The sequence below is a fragment of the Gracilinanus agilis genome, chromosome 3, assembly GCF_016433145.1.
Source record: "Gracilinanus agilis isolate LMUSP501 chromosome 3, AgileGrace, whole genome shotgun sequence".
NCBI classification, from domain to species: Eukaryota; Metazoa; Chordata; class Mammalia; order Didelphimorphia; family Didelphidae; genus Gracilinanus; species Gracilinanus agilis.
In genome coordinates, this window is record NC_058132.1 from 188,976,545 (window position 1) to 188,991,485 (window position 14,941).

A 14,941-nucleotide genomic window follows, 5' to 3' on the forward strand; every position below is an offset into this window, starting at 1 on the left:
AGGAAAGCATTGGCAAGAGGAGACTCAGAAAGGCGTCCTTAAGAAAGTGGGCTTGGAGCCAGGTCAGGTACACTCAAGCAAAGGGGAGGGGAGCAGAGAGGTGGGAGCGTGGTGGTGGAGAAATGCGATTTAATTTTCCACTTGGCCTGTGCCTTAACCTCCACATACCAGCTCCAGCTGTGAAGGTCACCTCCCTCTATTTCTCGAAGGATCCTCTTAAGTAGCCCGCACCGTCTTAATGGACTACCTTAATGGAATCCACTAGAATATTTTACAAAATTAGACATTGTCAGTATCGAAGAGCCCCAGAATAAAACTGCTGACTTTATATATATAAAAGGTTTTTTGCCCATTTAGTTTGTAAAGTTTAGGGATCAGTTGAAGAATTTCATGGGTTTCCAGTTTTGTTTCTTATTTTTAATATGGTACTTTTTAGTTGAGTAAAGAGATGTCAGTTGGTGAGAAGATTGAAGGAAATGATGCCCTCTTTGGGGGCAGTGAAGCTCCTGACAAAGATATTTGAAAGAAATATATGTATAATATGTCCTACCCCTGATTGATTCTTTCAGTAATTGTTAATTGAGTACAGACTGGGCAGAGCATTGTGTGATATACAGGTTTATGAAATGCAATATCTTTCTTCAAAGGGCATCTAACATTTTAAGGGAGAATAAGATGTACTGAATATCTGTAGTACAGAATAGAATTTTAGCTTGGTATAGCAGGTTGAAAAGTAGTGGTCTTTTTAGGCTTGCTACTTTCATTTTCCTTCTATTTAAAATGAAGGTATTGAATTAGTTGGTTATTGTAAAAGCACTTAGCAGAGTGCCTGACCCATAATAGGTGCTATATAAATGCTTATTCCTTTTCCTTCTCCTTAACTCTGACATTCTGTGATAATGTGAAATAAAAGACACAACTGATGAAAGCCCTTTGGGAGGTAAGAACAAGGAAAGGGCATTTTTGCATTGACATATAGTATTGGGAGGGAATCAAAAGAAGTTTTACTGGTGAACCTTATGTATCGACCCAAAAGAATCCAGCTATTTGAGGGCCTAGACTTTGTCTCTAACATCTAGCATAGTACTTGGCACGTAATAGGCATTTAATAAATAAAAACTTGTTGGATTGAATTGACCCTTAAGAAAAGTATTTCAGTAGGAGCTGGGAGAGGAGAAGTGAAATATATGGAAGCATAAAAGTACTGTACATGATATGTTACAGTAATTTCAGATAGGTAGTTTGCACATGAGACTACCTGGAGTATGGAGAAAGAAGTATATAAAGGTCAACTATAGATTTGGAGTCTTTAGACCCAGGCTGAGGAGTTTGATTTCTTTTTTGGTAATCATTCGAGGAGGTTGATGGTGGAAAAAGGTAAATTTCTAAATAGGAAGTGGTAAGAATGGTAGATTTTGGAAATCAGTCTTGTAAAATATGACCTATAGAGGTGTTTTTCTAACAAGATGTCTCCCATCCATAAATCTAAGTCATTCAAGATTTATTGACTCTCATCATCAACATTAGGTGAGGCATAAAACAGGCAGATGTATGCTCCCGAGAGTTGTGTGCCAATGTCATAGAGGCATTATGTACCAGTCTTAAGTGAGAGATTCTCATTGGAAGGTAATATCTTTCATTATTCCATTATTATCTATAATTACTGGGAAATTGTTGGCCAGCTAGTCCATGCAGGAAAAACCATATGGATGAAAAATAGTTACTGCTCAGATTGCTAGGTAATTGGATGGATTTCAATTCGTATAGTGTAGACAGTACATATGGGCAAGTTGAACTCAGCAGGCATTCTAATAGATTGCCATCAAAAAATTGTAAACATCTTTTATTGACCTCAAACTTCTCCAAGAAACAAAGGCCTGCTTTTTCTCATTGTGTGTGTGTTTAAACCATATAAAAATATGTTGGTAGTATTGTTATACCAGTGAGATAAAGAGCACAGTAATTTCTGAAGAACTGAAAATAACTGTCATAAAGAAGGAAATAGGAGAGGCCCAAGATGGGCATAAGGAACTTTGATGAATAGGAGTAAAGGATGTCATCAAGAAAAATATGATAGGAGTGGCTAGATGGCTCAATGGATAGAAAGCCGGATCTGGAGTCAGGAGGATCTGTGTTCAAACATGGCCTCAGACACTTCCTAGCAGTGTGACCCTGGGCAAGTCACTTAACCCCAACTGTCTAGACCTTACCATTCCTCTGGAGGCCTTGGAATCAGTACATGATAGTGATTTTAAGAAGGTAAGGATTAAAGAAAATTGTTTTAAAGAAAAATGTAATAGAAACCTGAAACTGAATTTGAACTCAGGTCTTGCTTCCTAGTTCACTGTGCCATAGTAGACTCACTATTTGAAGTCAACATGCTGTTTCTTGCCTCTGCATTTATATAAATGGACCTCTTTGCCAAGAATGCTGTCTGTCAAAATACCTTTATGGCTTCCAGGCCCAGCTCAGTTGCCACTCCTGTGAAGAGTTTTCTTATTTCTTGATTCTCCTTTCCTCCCCACTTCCCTTATATTTCTTTGCTGAAAGCATTCCTTTTCATCTTAAATTTTCCTGTAACCATTTTAGATCCCTATTTTGTCCTAATACACTACATGTCATGTTTATTTGTGTATTTGTTAACCTCTACCTTCTATCTTAGAATCATTACTGTATGCCAAGGTAGAAGGTTAGTAACAGCTAGGCAATGGGGGTTAAGTGATTTTCCCAGGATCCTAAAACTAGGAAGTGTCTGAAGTTAGATTTGAACCCAGGATCTCCCATCTCTATGCTTGGCTCTCAATCCACTGAGCCATCTAGTTGCCCCCTTTGTATATGTTTTTTCTCTCTTGAGAAAACATGTGTCTTAAAGGTAGGAACTCTTAAACTTGCACAATATCTTGCCCATTTTTTGGTTTGGTTTGGTTTTTTGGTGAGAGGAGTAAAGTCATACAGTCATGATTTCATTAGTACAAGGAAAATCTAAGTATGGAAACTTTCCTTATGAAGCCAACTATGTACTAACTTCAGTTATACTTTTGAATGACAATCCACTGACTGTTAACCTCAACATTTTTTGGATTCTTAGTCTAGAGTTATGCTCACCCTCTACCTTTCGACGGAAAAGATACTTTTTTCCTCCTAGAACCAGTGCATCTATAATAGCACTTGCCTTGTTGATGATGGAAGGGGAAGAAATAATGTAGATCAGTGATGGTGAACCTATCACATGGGCGCCAAAAAGAGCATGCAGAGCTCTCTCTGTGGGCACACCTGCAATCATCTGCCAGAGTTCATTACTGGAAAGCTGGAGGGACTCTGGGGTGGAGCTATTCCCCTCCCCCTCTCCATTCCCCTGAGGACATTCTTCACTTCCCCTGTCCCCCTGCCCAGCAGCCAATGGGAGTGCTTCTTCCCTCCCCTGTCTGGGGGGAAGAGGAGGGGCCATGGACAAGGGTGGGGAGGCAGAGTGTCCCACTCAATCTCAGGGGTGGGGGTGGAGGTAGAGTGGGGTGTGGCACTCAGTCTTGGGTGGGGCACTTTGTCTAGTGCGTAGGGTGGGGGTGGGGCCCATCCCTTTGCCTCTAAAAGGTTCCCCAGCACTGGTATAGCTCATAGTCACCCTTTTAGAAACTTGTGAACAGAACTGTGACTTGAGAGAAGTAGGTAGATTAGCACAGGATAGAAAACATGCAGGAAGATGTTGGTGGTCTTTATTGAGGAATGCTAGTATTTTTCAAAATGCACACTTATAGTGAAAGATAATTCTGTTTTCAGTTGCATGTAGATATTTATTTTGGGATAAATCACTTTATCAGAGACTTTATGTCTTTACTATTGATAATAATGAATACTAAATGGCGGGGAAGGAACTTTTAGTTAGAATAAGTAACTTTATATTGAAATTCTTGCAATTACAATTAAGAGAGGAAAAATATTATAGGGATTTGCATCTTAAATGAAGAATATCATTTGTAGAAATTATCAGAAAATATAATTTGCAGATGAGATACTATATTTGAAACAACCAACTGCCTCAAACAATATTAATGGAAACAATAAATAGATCTAGCAAGATCACAGGATAAAAAACCAGCCCACAAAAATAATTTGCATTCTCATTTACTAACAATAAATGTCAAAATGTAATTTAAAAAAAAGGCAATATGTTTCAGACATTTCAAACCACCATCACCACTATCATCATTATGGTCTTGATGACTATCCCTGCCCTGACCTGGATTGGAGACAGCCCAAGATCCTGAACCAAAGGGCCTCTAGAGTAGCAAGCAGTGCTTCCCGCTCAGTGGCAGCAGTCATTGTCCTAGAAAGCCATCCTCATGGAGATGCAGCCTGGCATTTGTTCCAGAAATGCTAGACATAGCTACTGAAAGACCAAGAAGTAAACGCTGTTACCAAGTCCTTGACTCTGTTAAAATATTTCACCATCAGAAATTGATATGGTTTTATTATTGGAAATAACATTAAAGAAGAGGCATTAACATCTCCTCTGTGGCTGCCTTCTAAGGACCTTGGGACTTTTTGATCTGTCTTACCCCTGAATCCATGTGTTTTCTCTCCTATGAAAACATTCTTTTGAGTTCCTTGAGAGCTATTTGTTTCTTTCATATACTTAGACAAATTGGGAGAAGAGAAGCAGGCAGGATGCTCTTAATTCTCTATTTTCACATTCAGACCCTCCCTCTGACCCCCTGTTTCCTCAGTCTTGATTATATTTTTCTACTCTTAGCTTATATTTTGCTTGCCATTTATTGATAAACTCAGAGAAAGTATGTTCTGTTCTCCCTTCCTCCTCATCCTTCCTATTTTTTCTTTTTTAACCCTTTCGTTTTCATCTTAGAATCAATACTATACATTGTTTTGGCTCTAAGGAAGAAGAGCCATAGTGGCAAGGCTATGGGTGTTTGAGGTTTTCCAGGAGCTCCCATCATTTACATAAGACATCTGTGATTGGAATGCATTTTCTCTTCTTTCTCTGACTAAATGCTCTTCCTTCTGGGCTAGATTCCCCCTTCCCTTTAAAATTTACTTATCTGTGAACTGGGAGATAATAATAGCACCATCTCCCAGGGTTGTGAGGATAAAATGAGATACTATTTGTCAGGCATTCAGCATGGTGCCTGGCACTGTGGGTACTATAAAAATGTAAACTATTATGATGATGGTGATTGATTCCTTCCTTCCAGGAGAATGAGAGCTACTTTAGGGCAGAAACTGTTTGGTTTTTTGTTTTTGTTGAATTAAACTAGGCAAATTAGTGTGAGAATACAAACTTGGATATTGGTGGTAGGACTGAAGCAGATGGAGGGCAGAATTGGACTTGATCCTGATTCTGCTACTACATTCCTATATGACTTTGGCCCCCTTTCTGAGCTGAAGTTCCTGTGTAAAATGAGGAGGTTGGATTAGACCGTATTTAAATGTACTTCACACTCTGAATCTGTGATCCAATGAAATTCCTTTCTTGAATTTATGGAGCTGGTTAGGTTCTGTAGAAGTAGATCACTTTATCTTAAGGTGCTTCATAGCATTTTGTGAATCTCCCTATATGCTTGTACTTCAGTTTATATAAATACTTTAGTAGTTTGGTAACAGTGAAAATGGGAATGAACATGTATACACACATTTTTTTAAGGAAGAGAGAGGGGCATTGTTTTCTTCTTTAATGAATTTATTATTACTCTCTTCACAGTCACTTTCTAATAAAGACTCAAAGAACCCTCCTTACAAAGTATATTACCTGAAAAAAGTTATCATTTGCTTACAGAAAGTAGGAATATGTCCTTTAATTTTGACAATATAAAATTTAAGTTAGCTGTATTTAATTGGCAAAGGTCTTTCTTACTTTTTGTTGACTTTGTTTATATAGTTTTCATTGTACATATTCTATTCTATTTTCTTCATGCCATCATTTTTAATACTCAGTCATTTTGGATTTCTCTGAAAATTTGTAATTCCTTATGGTGTGGTAATATTGCATTATATTTGTATTAAATAATTGATTTTGGCATTCGCTGTTATATGTTCATTTTGTTTATACCTTTTGTTATTAATTATTAAGTAATGCTACTAGGAATATTTTTTGGACATAGGTGGTTTTTCTTGCTGTCAGTAACTTTCTTGGGATGCAGTCCTAACACAGGAGTTTCTGAACCAATTGTGAACTGTTAAGTAATTCTTTTCTAATGTAATTCTAAATCATTTCCAGAATAGTCGAACAGCTCCAATAACAGTGAATTTATGTGCCAATTGCATAATTTAGAAATCTGCTATAGATTTAGAGCTAGAAGAGATCTGAAAGGTCTTCCTGTCCAAATTCCTCATTTTACAAATAAAAAAAGTGAAATTATTTACCCATAGTCACAAAAGGAAATAAGTAGCAGAGTCAGGATTTAAACCTATGTTCTCTAACTACAGTTCCACTGCTCTTTGCACTGCTTCAGTATTGGAAGTGATTCAAGTTCCAATAGTTCTTGAGTGGTAAAGCTGAGAAGCAAATACCTTTTCTATTATACCATGCTAAGGCTATGCTTATGTTAGATATTTTGTTAGATTTTCCAACTCAGAGTCTTAGGTAGTAGACACTCAATATTTTTTTTTCAATTAAGCATTTATTAAGCATCTACTCTGTGCCTGGTACTGTGCTAGTGACTGGAATACCAAGATGAAAATAAAATAATCCTTTTTTTTTTTTTTTTAACCCTTACCTTCCGTCTCAGAGTCAATATTGTGTATTGGCTCCAAGGCAGAAGAGTGGTAAGGATAGGCAATGGGGGTCAAGTGACTTGCCCAGGGTCACACAGCTGAGAAATGTCTGAAGTCAGATTTGAACCTAGGACCTCCCGTCTCTAGGCCTGGCTCTCAGTCTACCCAGTTGCCCCCATAATCCTTGTTTTTAAGGAATTTAAATTCTATTAGAAGAAAAAATACTTACATCTATAAGTATATATATATATAAATGAAATATCAAAAAATAAGTAGTTTGAGAGGAAAAGGCACTACTGGCAGCTCAGCTAAATTGGGTTACTCTGCTATGATTTTCTTTTCTTTAAAGAGGGAACAAAATTGAATGTAAAATTATATGTAAAGAAAAAATTTGCTTTGTCAAAAAAAGAGCTACATTTTTTAGATTCAGATTTTGTTGGTAGCTATTCTTGAAAACAGAGTAGAATGACGGGGAAATAATCAATTATTTCTCTTTGCCCATCTGAAAATAGTTGTTCTTTATTTAGTAATTAGATGAATTGGTAGGCTATTTTTGTAATATAGAATCATTTAGACCAGTGATGGGCAAACTTTTTAAAGAGGGGGCCAAAGGAAAGGAAATGCTCGTCTGTCAATCTGTTTCTAAGGCAACTCTTTCGAAATTCCATTGAATTGTATCCTCATTGTATTCGTCAGATTAGGAATAATGCCACATCTGGCCTGCTGGCTGTAGTTTGCCCATTACTGATCTAGACATACTTAATATATTCTAAAAGTACATTTCAACTAAATAAATGTGCTTTTGTCTAGTTTAAATAAAACATATAAAATATTTCAGGATAATAAACTTTAAAATTAAACTTGCAGCCAGGCAAATTTCTATGACAGAATGATTTGGCATTTGACTTTTTTGTATAATATTTATAAACATATTTCTATTACAGGAATTTAAATATGTGTATAGGAGCTATGCATCAAAGCCCACTTTGAATGTAAGTACAACAATTTATATTTTTTGACATCTAGATTTAAAATGTTAAAATACATGTATTTCAGCATCATTAATATAGCAAGTTATTTTTCTGATCACCCCATATGTGTGTTTTGAGGAAAATCTTTGAATTCTTACTGCAGTAGGAAATAAAATATTCAATCCAGTCTTCTTTATGATACCACCTGAGCAGAGCAGCATAGCAGAATATTCTGCTTTGAACCAATGGCATTTGTTCCTGTCAGATTTTCTTTTTTTTTCTTTTTCTTTTCTTTTTCTTTTTCAAAACCAGATTTTCTTATAGGGAATTCTCTTTCTTTTGCCCTTGTGCTACCACATGACTGTAGCTATCCAGGTTTCAGGCACAACTTTGGTCATGGAAATTTCAGAGAATTATGACAAAGGTGTTGTAAGGAAAGCCTTATATTGTAAAGGGTGATATTAAGAATTGTTTTTTTATCATTTTAAATTATTTTAAATTATGTTTAATTATTTTTAACATGTTGTTTTATATGTGATTTGGCAGGGTATTTTTACCTTGTTTCTGAAGAAACTCAATAAAATTTTTTTGCCAACAGAGTAAGTCTTCACTTAATAGGAATTGTCCAGGAGTTGAATAGAAGAGTTTGGAGTTAAGCAGAAGAAGAGTACCCTTGTGTCTGTCACAAGGAGAATATATTGGTTGCCTAGTCTTAAGCACTTACAAGCATTCCTGTAGTATTAGGGTATCCTATGAAGTGGAGGTATTTATTTTGCAATTAAAAAAGGACAAAGTAACCCTTTCTGAATTTTTATTTACTTTCCGAGTTCAAATTTACTTTACTGATTACCAGTACATAACTGAATGCAGAAGAAAATTGTCATGTGGGTAAAATAGTGGATATATGTCTATTAAATGTGATATTCCATATTTGTCTTAAGTTCTTATGGCACTTGGTGGCCAGGAAATTTTTTGATATGCAAGTATTGATCTGATTTATCTCTGATGACAGACACTTTAAGATGTCTTAAAAATCTTTCTTCCTTAAGTATATTTGTGTATGTAAAGTTAATTTATAAAATGATTTAGGGGTATTGTTTATGTAAATGATTTTTACTAAATTCTGTCATCCTAGGAAGTGGTCATAGTAAGCGCAACAAGGACACCTATTGGATCTTTTCTAGGATGCCTTTCCACACTTCCAGCTACTAAACTTGGTTCCATAGCCATTCAAGGAGCCATTAAAAAAGCTGGTATGTAACTACTTAGGGTTTGGGGGAGATCCTGGTATACTTCAGTTTCATAGCTAGGTGGTATATAGATGGTGCACTGTGCATGAAGGAAGGCAGTAGTAAGGAATTCAAATCTACACTAGCTGTGTGACCCTGGGTAAATCACTTAATTGTTCTCTGCATCAGTTTCCTTAATTGTAAAATGGGGATAATAATAGTACCTACCTCATAGGATTATTGTGAGGGAACAAATGAAATCATATATGCAAAGTGCTTAACACAATGCATGGTTACATAATAGGTTCTGAATAAATACTTGTTTGCTTCCTTTCCTCCCCTCCCTTCCCTCAAATATTATTGAGTACATGATGGGTATATAATGCTCCGCCAGGTACTATTAGGAAAAAAAAGTAATGAAATTCAGTCTGTCTCTCCATGATTAAATACATACACAGAAAATGTTAAATAACAAGACAATATATGTTAAATCTTTCATGATATTGTTATAACAGGGACTAGAAATAAGAGTTCAGTTAGATAGGAAAGGATCTAGAGGCTGACCAGGTCTGTTTTGTGGATGTCACTGAGGTAAAGGAAGGAACAAATAAGTGTAGATAGGTAGCAAGGAGCATAAACCTGGGCTAAGAAGCTGAGGAACAAGGACCAAAATCTATGGACAACTGGATTGAAGCAGTGATTTTCTGAACAAAGTACTAACGTCAGGAATATAGCTTCAAAATGAGGTTTCCTTATATTCTTTGTCCCCAAAGGTAGAACTAATTTCAGATGCTGGACAGTCATGGGCCTCCAGTAGAAAATCAGTGGTACCACTAGACTAGAATGGAGGATTGAGGCATCATAGGGTCATATAGATCTAGAGCTGGAAGAGTCCTCAGAGAACAGTGGGTCCATTCCCCTCACTTGACTGACAAAACTGACCTAAAGTGGTCAAGTTGTTTAACAAAAAGTTATACAGGTAGCAATTATTAGGGATGGGATTTGAATCTAGGTCCTCTTACTCTAGAGTGATTTATTTTTCTACTAGAATTGAGAGCAAGACAGTAATTGATCCTTATACCTATTAAGTACCACATAAATTTAGAGGAAGAGGTGATTGATGAGGGAATGCTTCCTTGGAAAAAGTGGAACTTGAACTAGACTTGGAAGGATAGTAGAGTTTGGACAGGCAAAGAGAATGGATAGAGTATTTTTAAGTTGGGAACACAATATGAATAAGAGCTTGGAAAAAAGAAGAATTATTTTGTGTTTTGGGTATCTGGAATTGGAGATAAAGGCAAAAAGATTGATTGAGGCCCGATTAATTTTCAGCTTTGAGTACCAGTTTGAGGAATTTGGACCTTCTGCTGTTAATAAGAAGCCATTGAAGATGAAATTGGTGTTTCTATAAAATTACTATAGCAGTGGGGTGCAAAATTAATAGAAGAAGAAATTGACTAGAGATGGGAAACCAGTTAGGAAGACATTATAATAGTTGACATGTGAATTGAGGGCCTAGATTAGGGTGGGAGTGGTGGGAGTGAAAAGGTGATTTGTTCAAGAGGCATTTTGAAGAAAGAATGCACTCAATTTGGAGACTTACAGGGTGTTGGGAGAGGAGTGAGGGAGCAAAAAGAGAATGGAGAAGGAGGAAGATTATTTCAGGTTTTAAGCCCAAGGGACTAGAAGACTTTCAGAAGTACAACTTCCAGAAATAGAAAAATCATGGGAGAGAACAAGTTTTGGGAAGGAAATGGTATTTTGGTTTTAAATATTGAGTTTGATGGTATTGCTTGGCTTAAATGTATGTAACCCATAGTCAAGCATGACATAGAGTGCTGATTGTTTTGGCAAGACCTGATTTGTAAATCTAGCCTCTCACATTTAATTGCTTTATCCATGGACAAATCACTTAACATCTTTAAGTCTTAGGCAATTTAAGATTAAAGAGGCGAGATAATATCTAAAATGTATTTATTAAGTTATAAATAAGTTGTGATCTGCTTCAGTGGAGTAGTTCCCACATTGATAAAGTCACAAATCTTTGTCTGTTGGCTTGTGGGCTAATAGACATCTGAAAATAATTTAGTTGAAGCTGATTGTAGAGGTCAGGGCAAGAGATAGAGATTTAGGAAGATGTGAGGGTTACCACTATAAAAATATGAATTTTCTAAAGAAGCTAATGTAAAAAGTGAAAAAAGAGGTCAAGAGCCCAAATCTTGGGTATTATCCACATCTAACAAGGTAGAAAGATAAAAAAGAAATAGAGGAACAGAAAAAAGCCAGGCAGAGATCTCATGGCCTGAACTAGAATAATGTAAAATCACAGGGGAATTTTAGAAAGTGAGGGATTTTTATCAACTTCACCATTCTTCTGTAGAGAGATCAAAGTGAATGGGTGAGTATACACTATGGGTGCATGTTTTTGCCAGAAAGTATTTTATAGTTAGGCACTGAATTAGATAGATCCTTTTGGCAGTATCTCTTTTGCGTTTAAATGATAAAATTAGGTCATAGAGGTAAATTTACACTTTTCAGTTCTAAATGTGTTTAAGACCTTGCTGTGAGCAAAGCACAATTGATCATTTTTATGGGTAGATAGTACTTTTGAAAAATAGTGAAACAATAAGAAGTTTAAATTGAGTAAGCCTCTTTTATTTATTTTTTATGAACATGTAATAGCCTACTTTGTTGGGGACAAAACCTGAAAATGAGTAAATGAAAAATAGTACCTAGAATAAATAGTGCTAGTATCCCTTCCACATTATGGATGCATGTGGCATCCCTATAATCTGGAAAATCTGAGAAAATTTTTTTGGCTCTCCCTTCATACTAGGTAAGAAGTCTGAATTTTTTTATTTTTCTTTTATGGGATGTTTATAATACCGTATTATAAAATTTGGGTTTAGAATTCAGTCATATGCTAATTTATGCATTTTAAGTTTCTCTCCTTTTTTTCTGTGTTGTCTGAAGCTTCCCCACTGCTGCCCCCCCCCCCCACCAGTTCCCATTTAATTCTTATGCTGACCTGAAGTATGTCAAAACAGCAATGGGGAAAGTTGAGATGTAGACAGGATACTTGTACTTCTTTATGTGATATGGTAATTATTTATTGAATTAATTGCCAGTTGTTTTGCTTTAAGGGATACCAAAGGAGGAAGTCAAAGAAGCATACATGGGCAATGTTATTCAGGGGGGTGAAGGACAAGCACCAACCAGGCAGGCTGTACTTGGAGCAGGTATGATTACTTTTTTGGTTATTTTTTTCCTAAACTTTCCTAGGTTTGTTGTTTTTTTTTTCCTGAGAAGGCAATTGATAAAGTGGATAGAGAGCTATCCTCAGAGACAAGAAGGACCCATGTTGAAGGGCCATAGCTGCTACATACTTTTTGTGAGATCCTGTACATTTAGGACCAATCCTGCAACTTCTGGAACAGTGATTGGTCTTCACTGGTAAAGGAAATTTCTTAAAATAGGAAAATCATGGTCTGATTTTTTAATTTTTTAAATATTTTAATTTATTTTAAACTTTTTTCCAATTACATGTAGAAGCAATTTTTGACAATCATTTTCTGTTATTTTACAATTCAGATTCTCTCTTTCCCCTCTCCCCTGCCTCCCAAGGCAGTAAATAGTCTGATACAGGTTATGCCAATACTCTCATGCAATACATATTTCCATATTCCTCATGCTGTGATAGAAGACATATCACACATACAGTAAAAAACTCATGAAGAAAATAAAATGGAAGATCTACAGTCAGACTACAACAGTTCCTTCTTTGTGGGTATCTTGGAAACTTGCTTTGCTGAAAATAGTTTAGTCCTTCACAGTTGATCAATGTACACTTTCTGTTACTGTATAAAGGGTGCTCCGGGTGCTCCTTACTTAACTTTGCATCAGTTCATATAAATCCAGATTTTTAACTCTTCCTATTCATCATTTTTTATGGCATGCAGTAGTTAAGAAGCTGTTAGTAGCTTTAGTAGCTTTTTTACATCAAAGTAATGATAGTAAAGAGAGGGGAAATGTAGGAAAGAGATAGAGAGCTGATTTCACTGTTTGTTGTTTGATGGATTGAAGCTCACCACCAACAGGGGTTCCTTCAGGTTCCAAGCTGAAGCCTGAAGAGCATGAAAGACAGAGAGCAGTCTCTGGGACTCAGCTTATAAGTAGTTTTCTCCACCCACTAGCTCTCCCTCGTCACATCTCAGGAACCAGTCATAGTTCCTTAATTTGCCTGGCCCCACCCAGGGATGCAGTGCCTGTGGAATCAGTTTCCCATCTCATTGGTTTCAACTTCCTTTTGCTGAGGGTTAGTCTGTACTTGCACATCTCAATGATAAATGATCTCCAGGTTCCTGATTGATTACATAAAACAAAGCAATGTAATGGGGAGGGGAACTCCCTTCCCACAGACACAACAGTATTCATTACAACCATATAACTATATATCACAACTTATTCAACCCATTTGATGGATACCCACTGAGTTTACAATTCTTTGAAACAATAGAAAGAGCTGCTAAAAATATTTTTGTACAGGTAGGTCCTTTTCTATTTTCTCTGATCTTTTTGGTACATGGACCCAGTAGTAATATTGATGGATCAAAGAGTGTGCATAGTTTTATGTCCCTTTGGGTGTGGTTGCCATTGTTTTCCAGAATGGTTGTATTAGTTCACAGCTCCGCTAACAGTGTATCAGTTTCCCAATTTTCTCATATCCCCTTCAACATTTATAATTTTTCTTTTTGGTCATAATAATCAATCTGATCTGTGTGAGGTAGTATCTGAGTTGTTTTAATTTGTATTTTTCTAATCAGTAGTGATTTGGAGCATATTTTCATGACTATAGATAGTTTAAATTTCTTCATTTGAGAACTGCTTGTTTGTATCCTTTGACAGTTTATTAGTTGAGGAATTCTTTGCCTTCTTATAAATTTCACAAGAAAATCATGTCTGATTTTTTAAAAGCTTTTACATTTAGAAGACCTTAGATTTTCAATAGTGCAAGCTGTTGTTTATATGGTTATTTGTGATATAAATTTATTAACTATTTAAAAAACATGGAATGTTATTAGTGAAGTAGTATGGTAAAATGAAAAAGAAAAGAATATGGAACTAGGAATGAAAGAATCCTGCTTTCAGTCCTGTATCTACCATAAGTTTTCTGTGTGACCATAGGCTATAATTCAGGCTCACTGGGCTTCATTTTCTTTATAGCTATAATGAGGAGTTTGGATTAGATATTTTTAGTAGGTGGGATTTGATCAGGAATAGCCTGCTCCATTAATTCACAACTAAAATTGCATGCTGGCATGAAAATTGTTCATGTATACTGAAGACATTTTTCAGGAAGTACAGCTTTATTGCACCTACATAATTAATAGTGCTATTTAGTTGGGGAAAAGTATCTGCGTGATTTGGGAGAATGACTTAAATATCTTTGTTCTAGGTTTACCCATCTCTATTCCATGCACCACTGTCAACAAAGTTTGTGCTTCAGGAATGAAATCCATTATGATGGCATCTCAGAATTTAATGTGTGGCCATCAGGTAAGACAGGTGCTTGTTTTTTTAATTTTATTTCATAATTAAAATAGCAGAGGCAGCATGCCAGAGAGGATACAGAATTGGCATTAAAGTCAGACCTCAGGGTAAGCTTTGTCTGTAATGGCTTATGTGACTAAGCCTTTACACTTAGCCTCTTGCTGCACCAGACAACTCCATTGACTTTACACTGAAGAGTAGTGTCCTATGTGCCCTCACCTGGGAATTCAGTATACCAATGCAATCACAAATTGAGACAAAAAAAATTATTTGTCAAAAGACACAGACAATGTAAAACACTTATAAACAAATATTTTTGTCAAGACTGAACAAGTTCTCCAGTAGAGAGGTCCCTTGGCTTCCTGGGTGGGGCTTTTTCTACCACAATTAGAGCCTTGCCTAGGCTTAGTCAGCATGTGTTAGGCAGGACCTGAATCTGGGTCTACTTGGGTTCAAGGCCAGTTC

At 36.3% G+C, this 14,941-nt stretch overlaps 1 protein-coding gene across 2 annotated transcripts in view; it reads left to right on the forward strand.

Moving 5' to 3' along the window:
- ACAT1 (acetyl-CoA acetyltransferase 1) overlaps positions 1–14,941 on the forward strand; it is a 35,029-nt gene that overhangs the window by 610 nt on the left and 19,478 nt on the right. For both annotated transcript variants that reach the window (XM_044669118.1, XM_044669117.1), the window contains exons 2-5: positions 7,671–7,718; positions 8,833–8,950; positions 12,070–12,165; positions 14,382–14,482. In XM_044669118.1, coding sequence (XP_044525053.1) covers positions 7,671–7,718; positions 8,833–8,950; positions 12,070–12,165; positions 14,382–14,482 — 363 coding nt within the window. The remainder of the gene's footprint in view (positions 1–7,670; positions 7,719–8,832; positions 8,951–12,069; positions 12,166–14,381; positions 14,483–14,941) is intronic.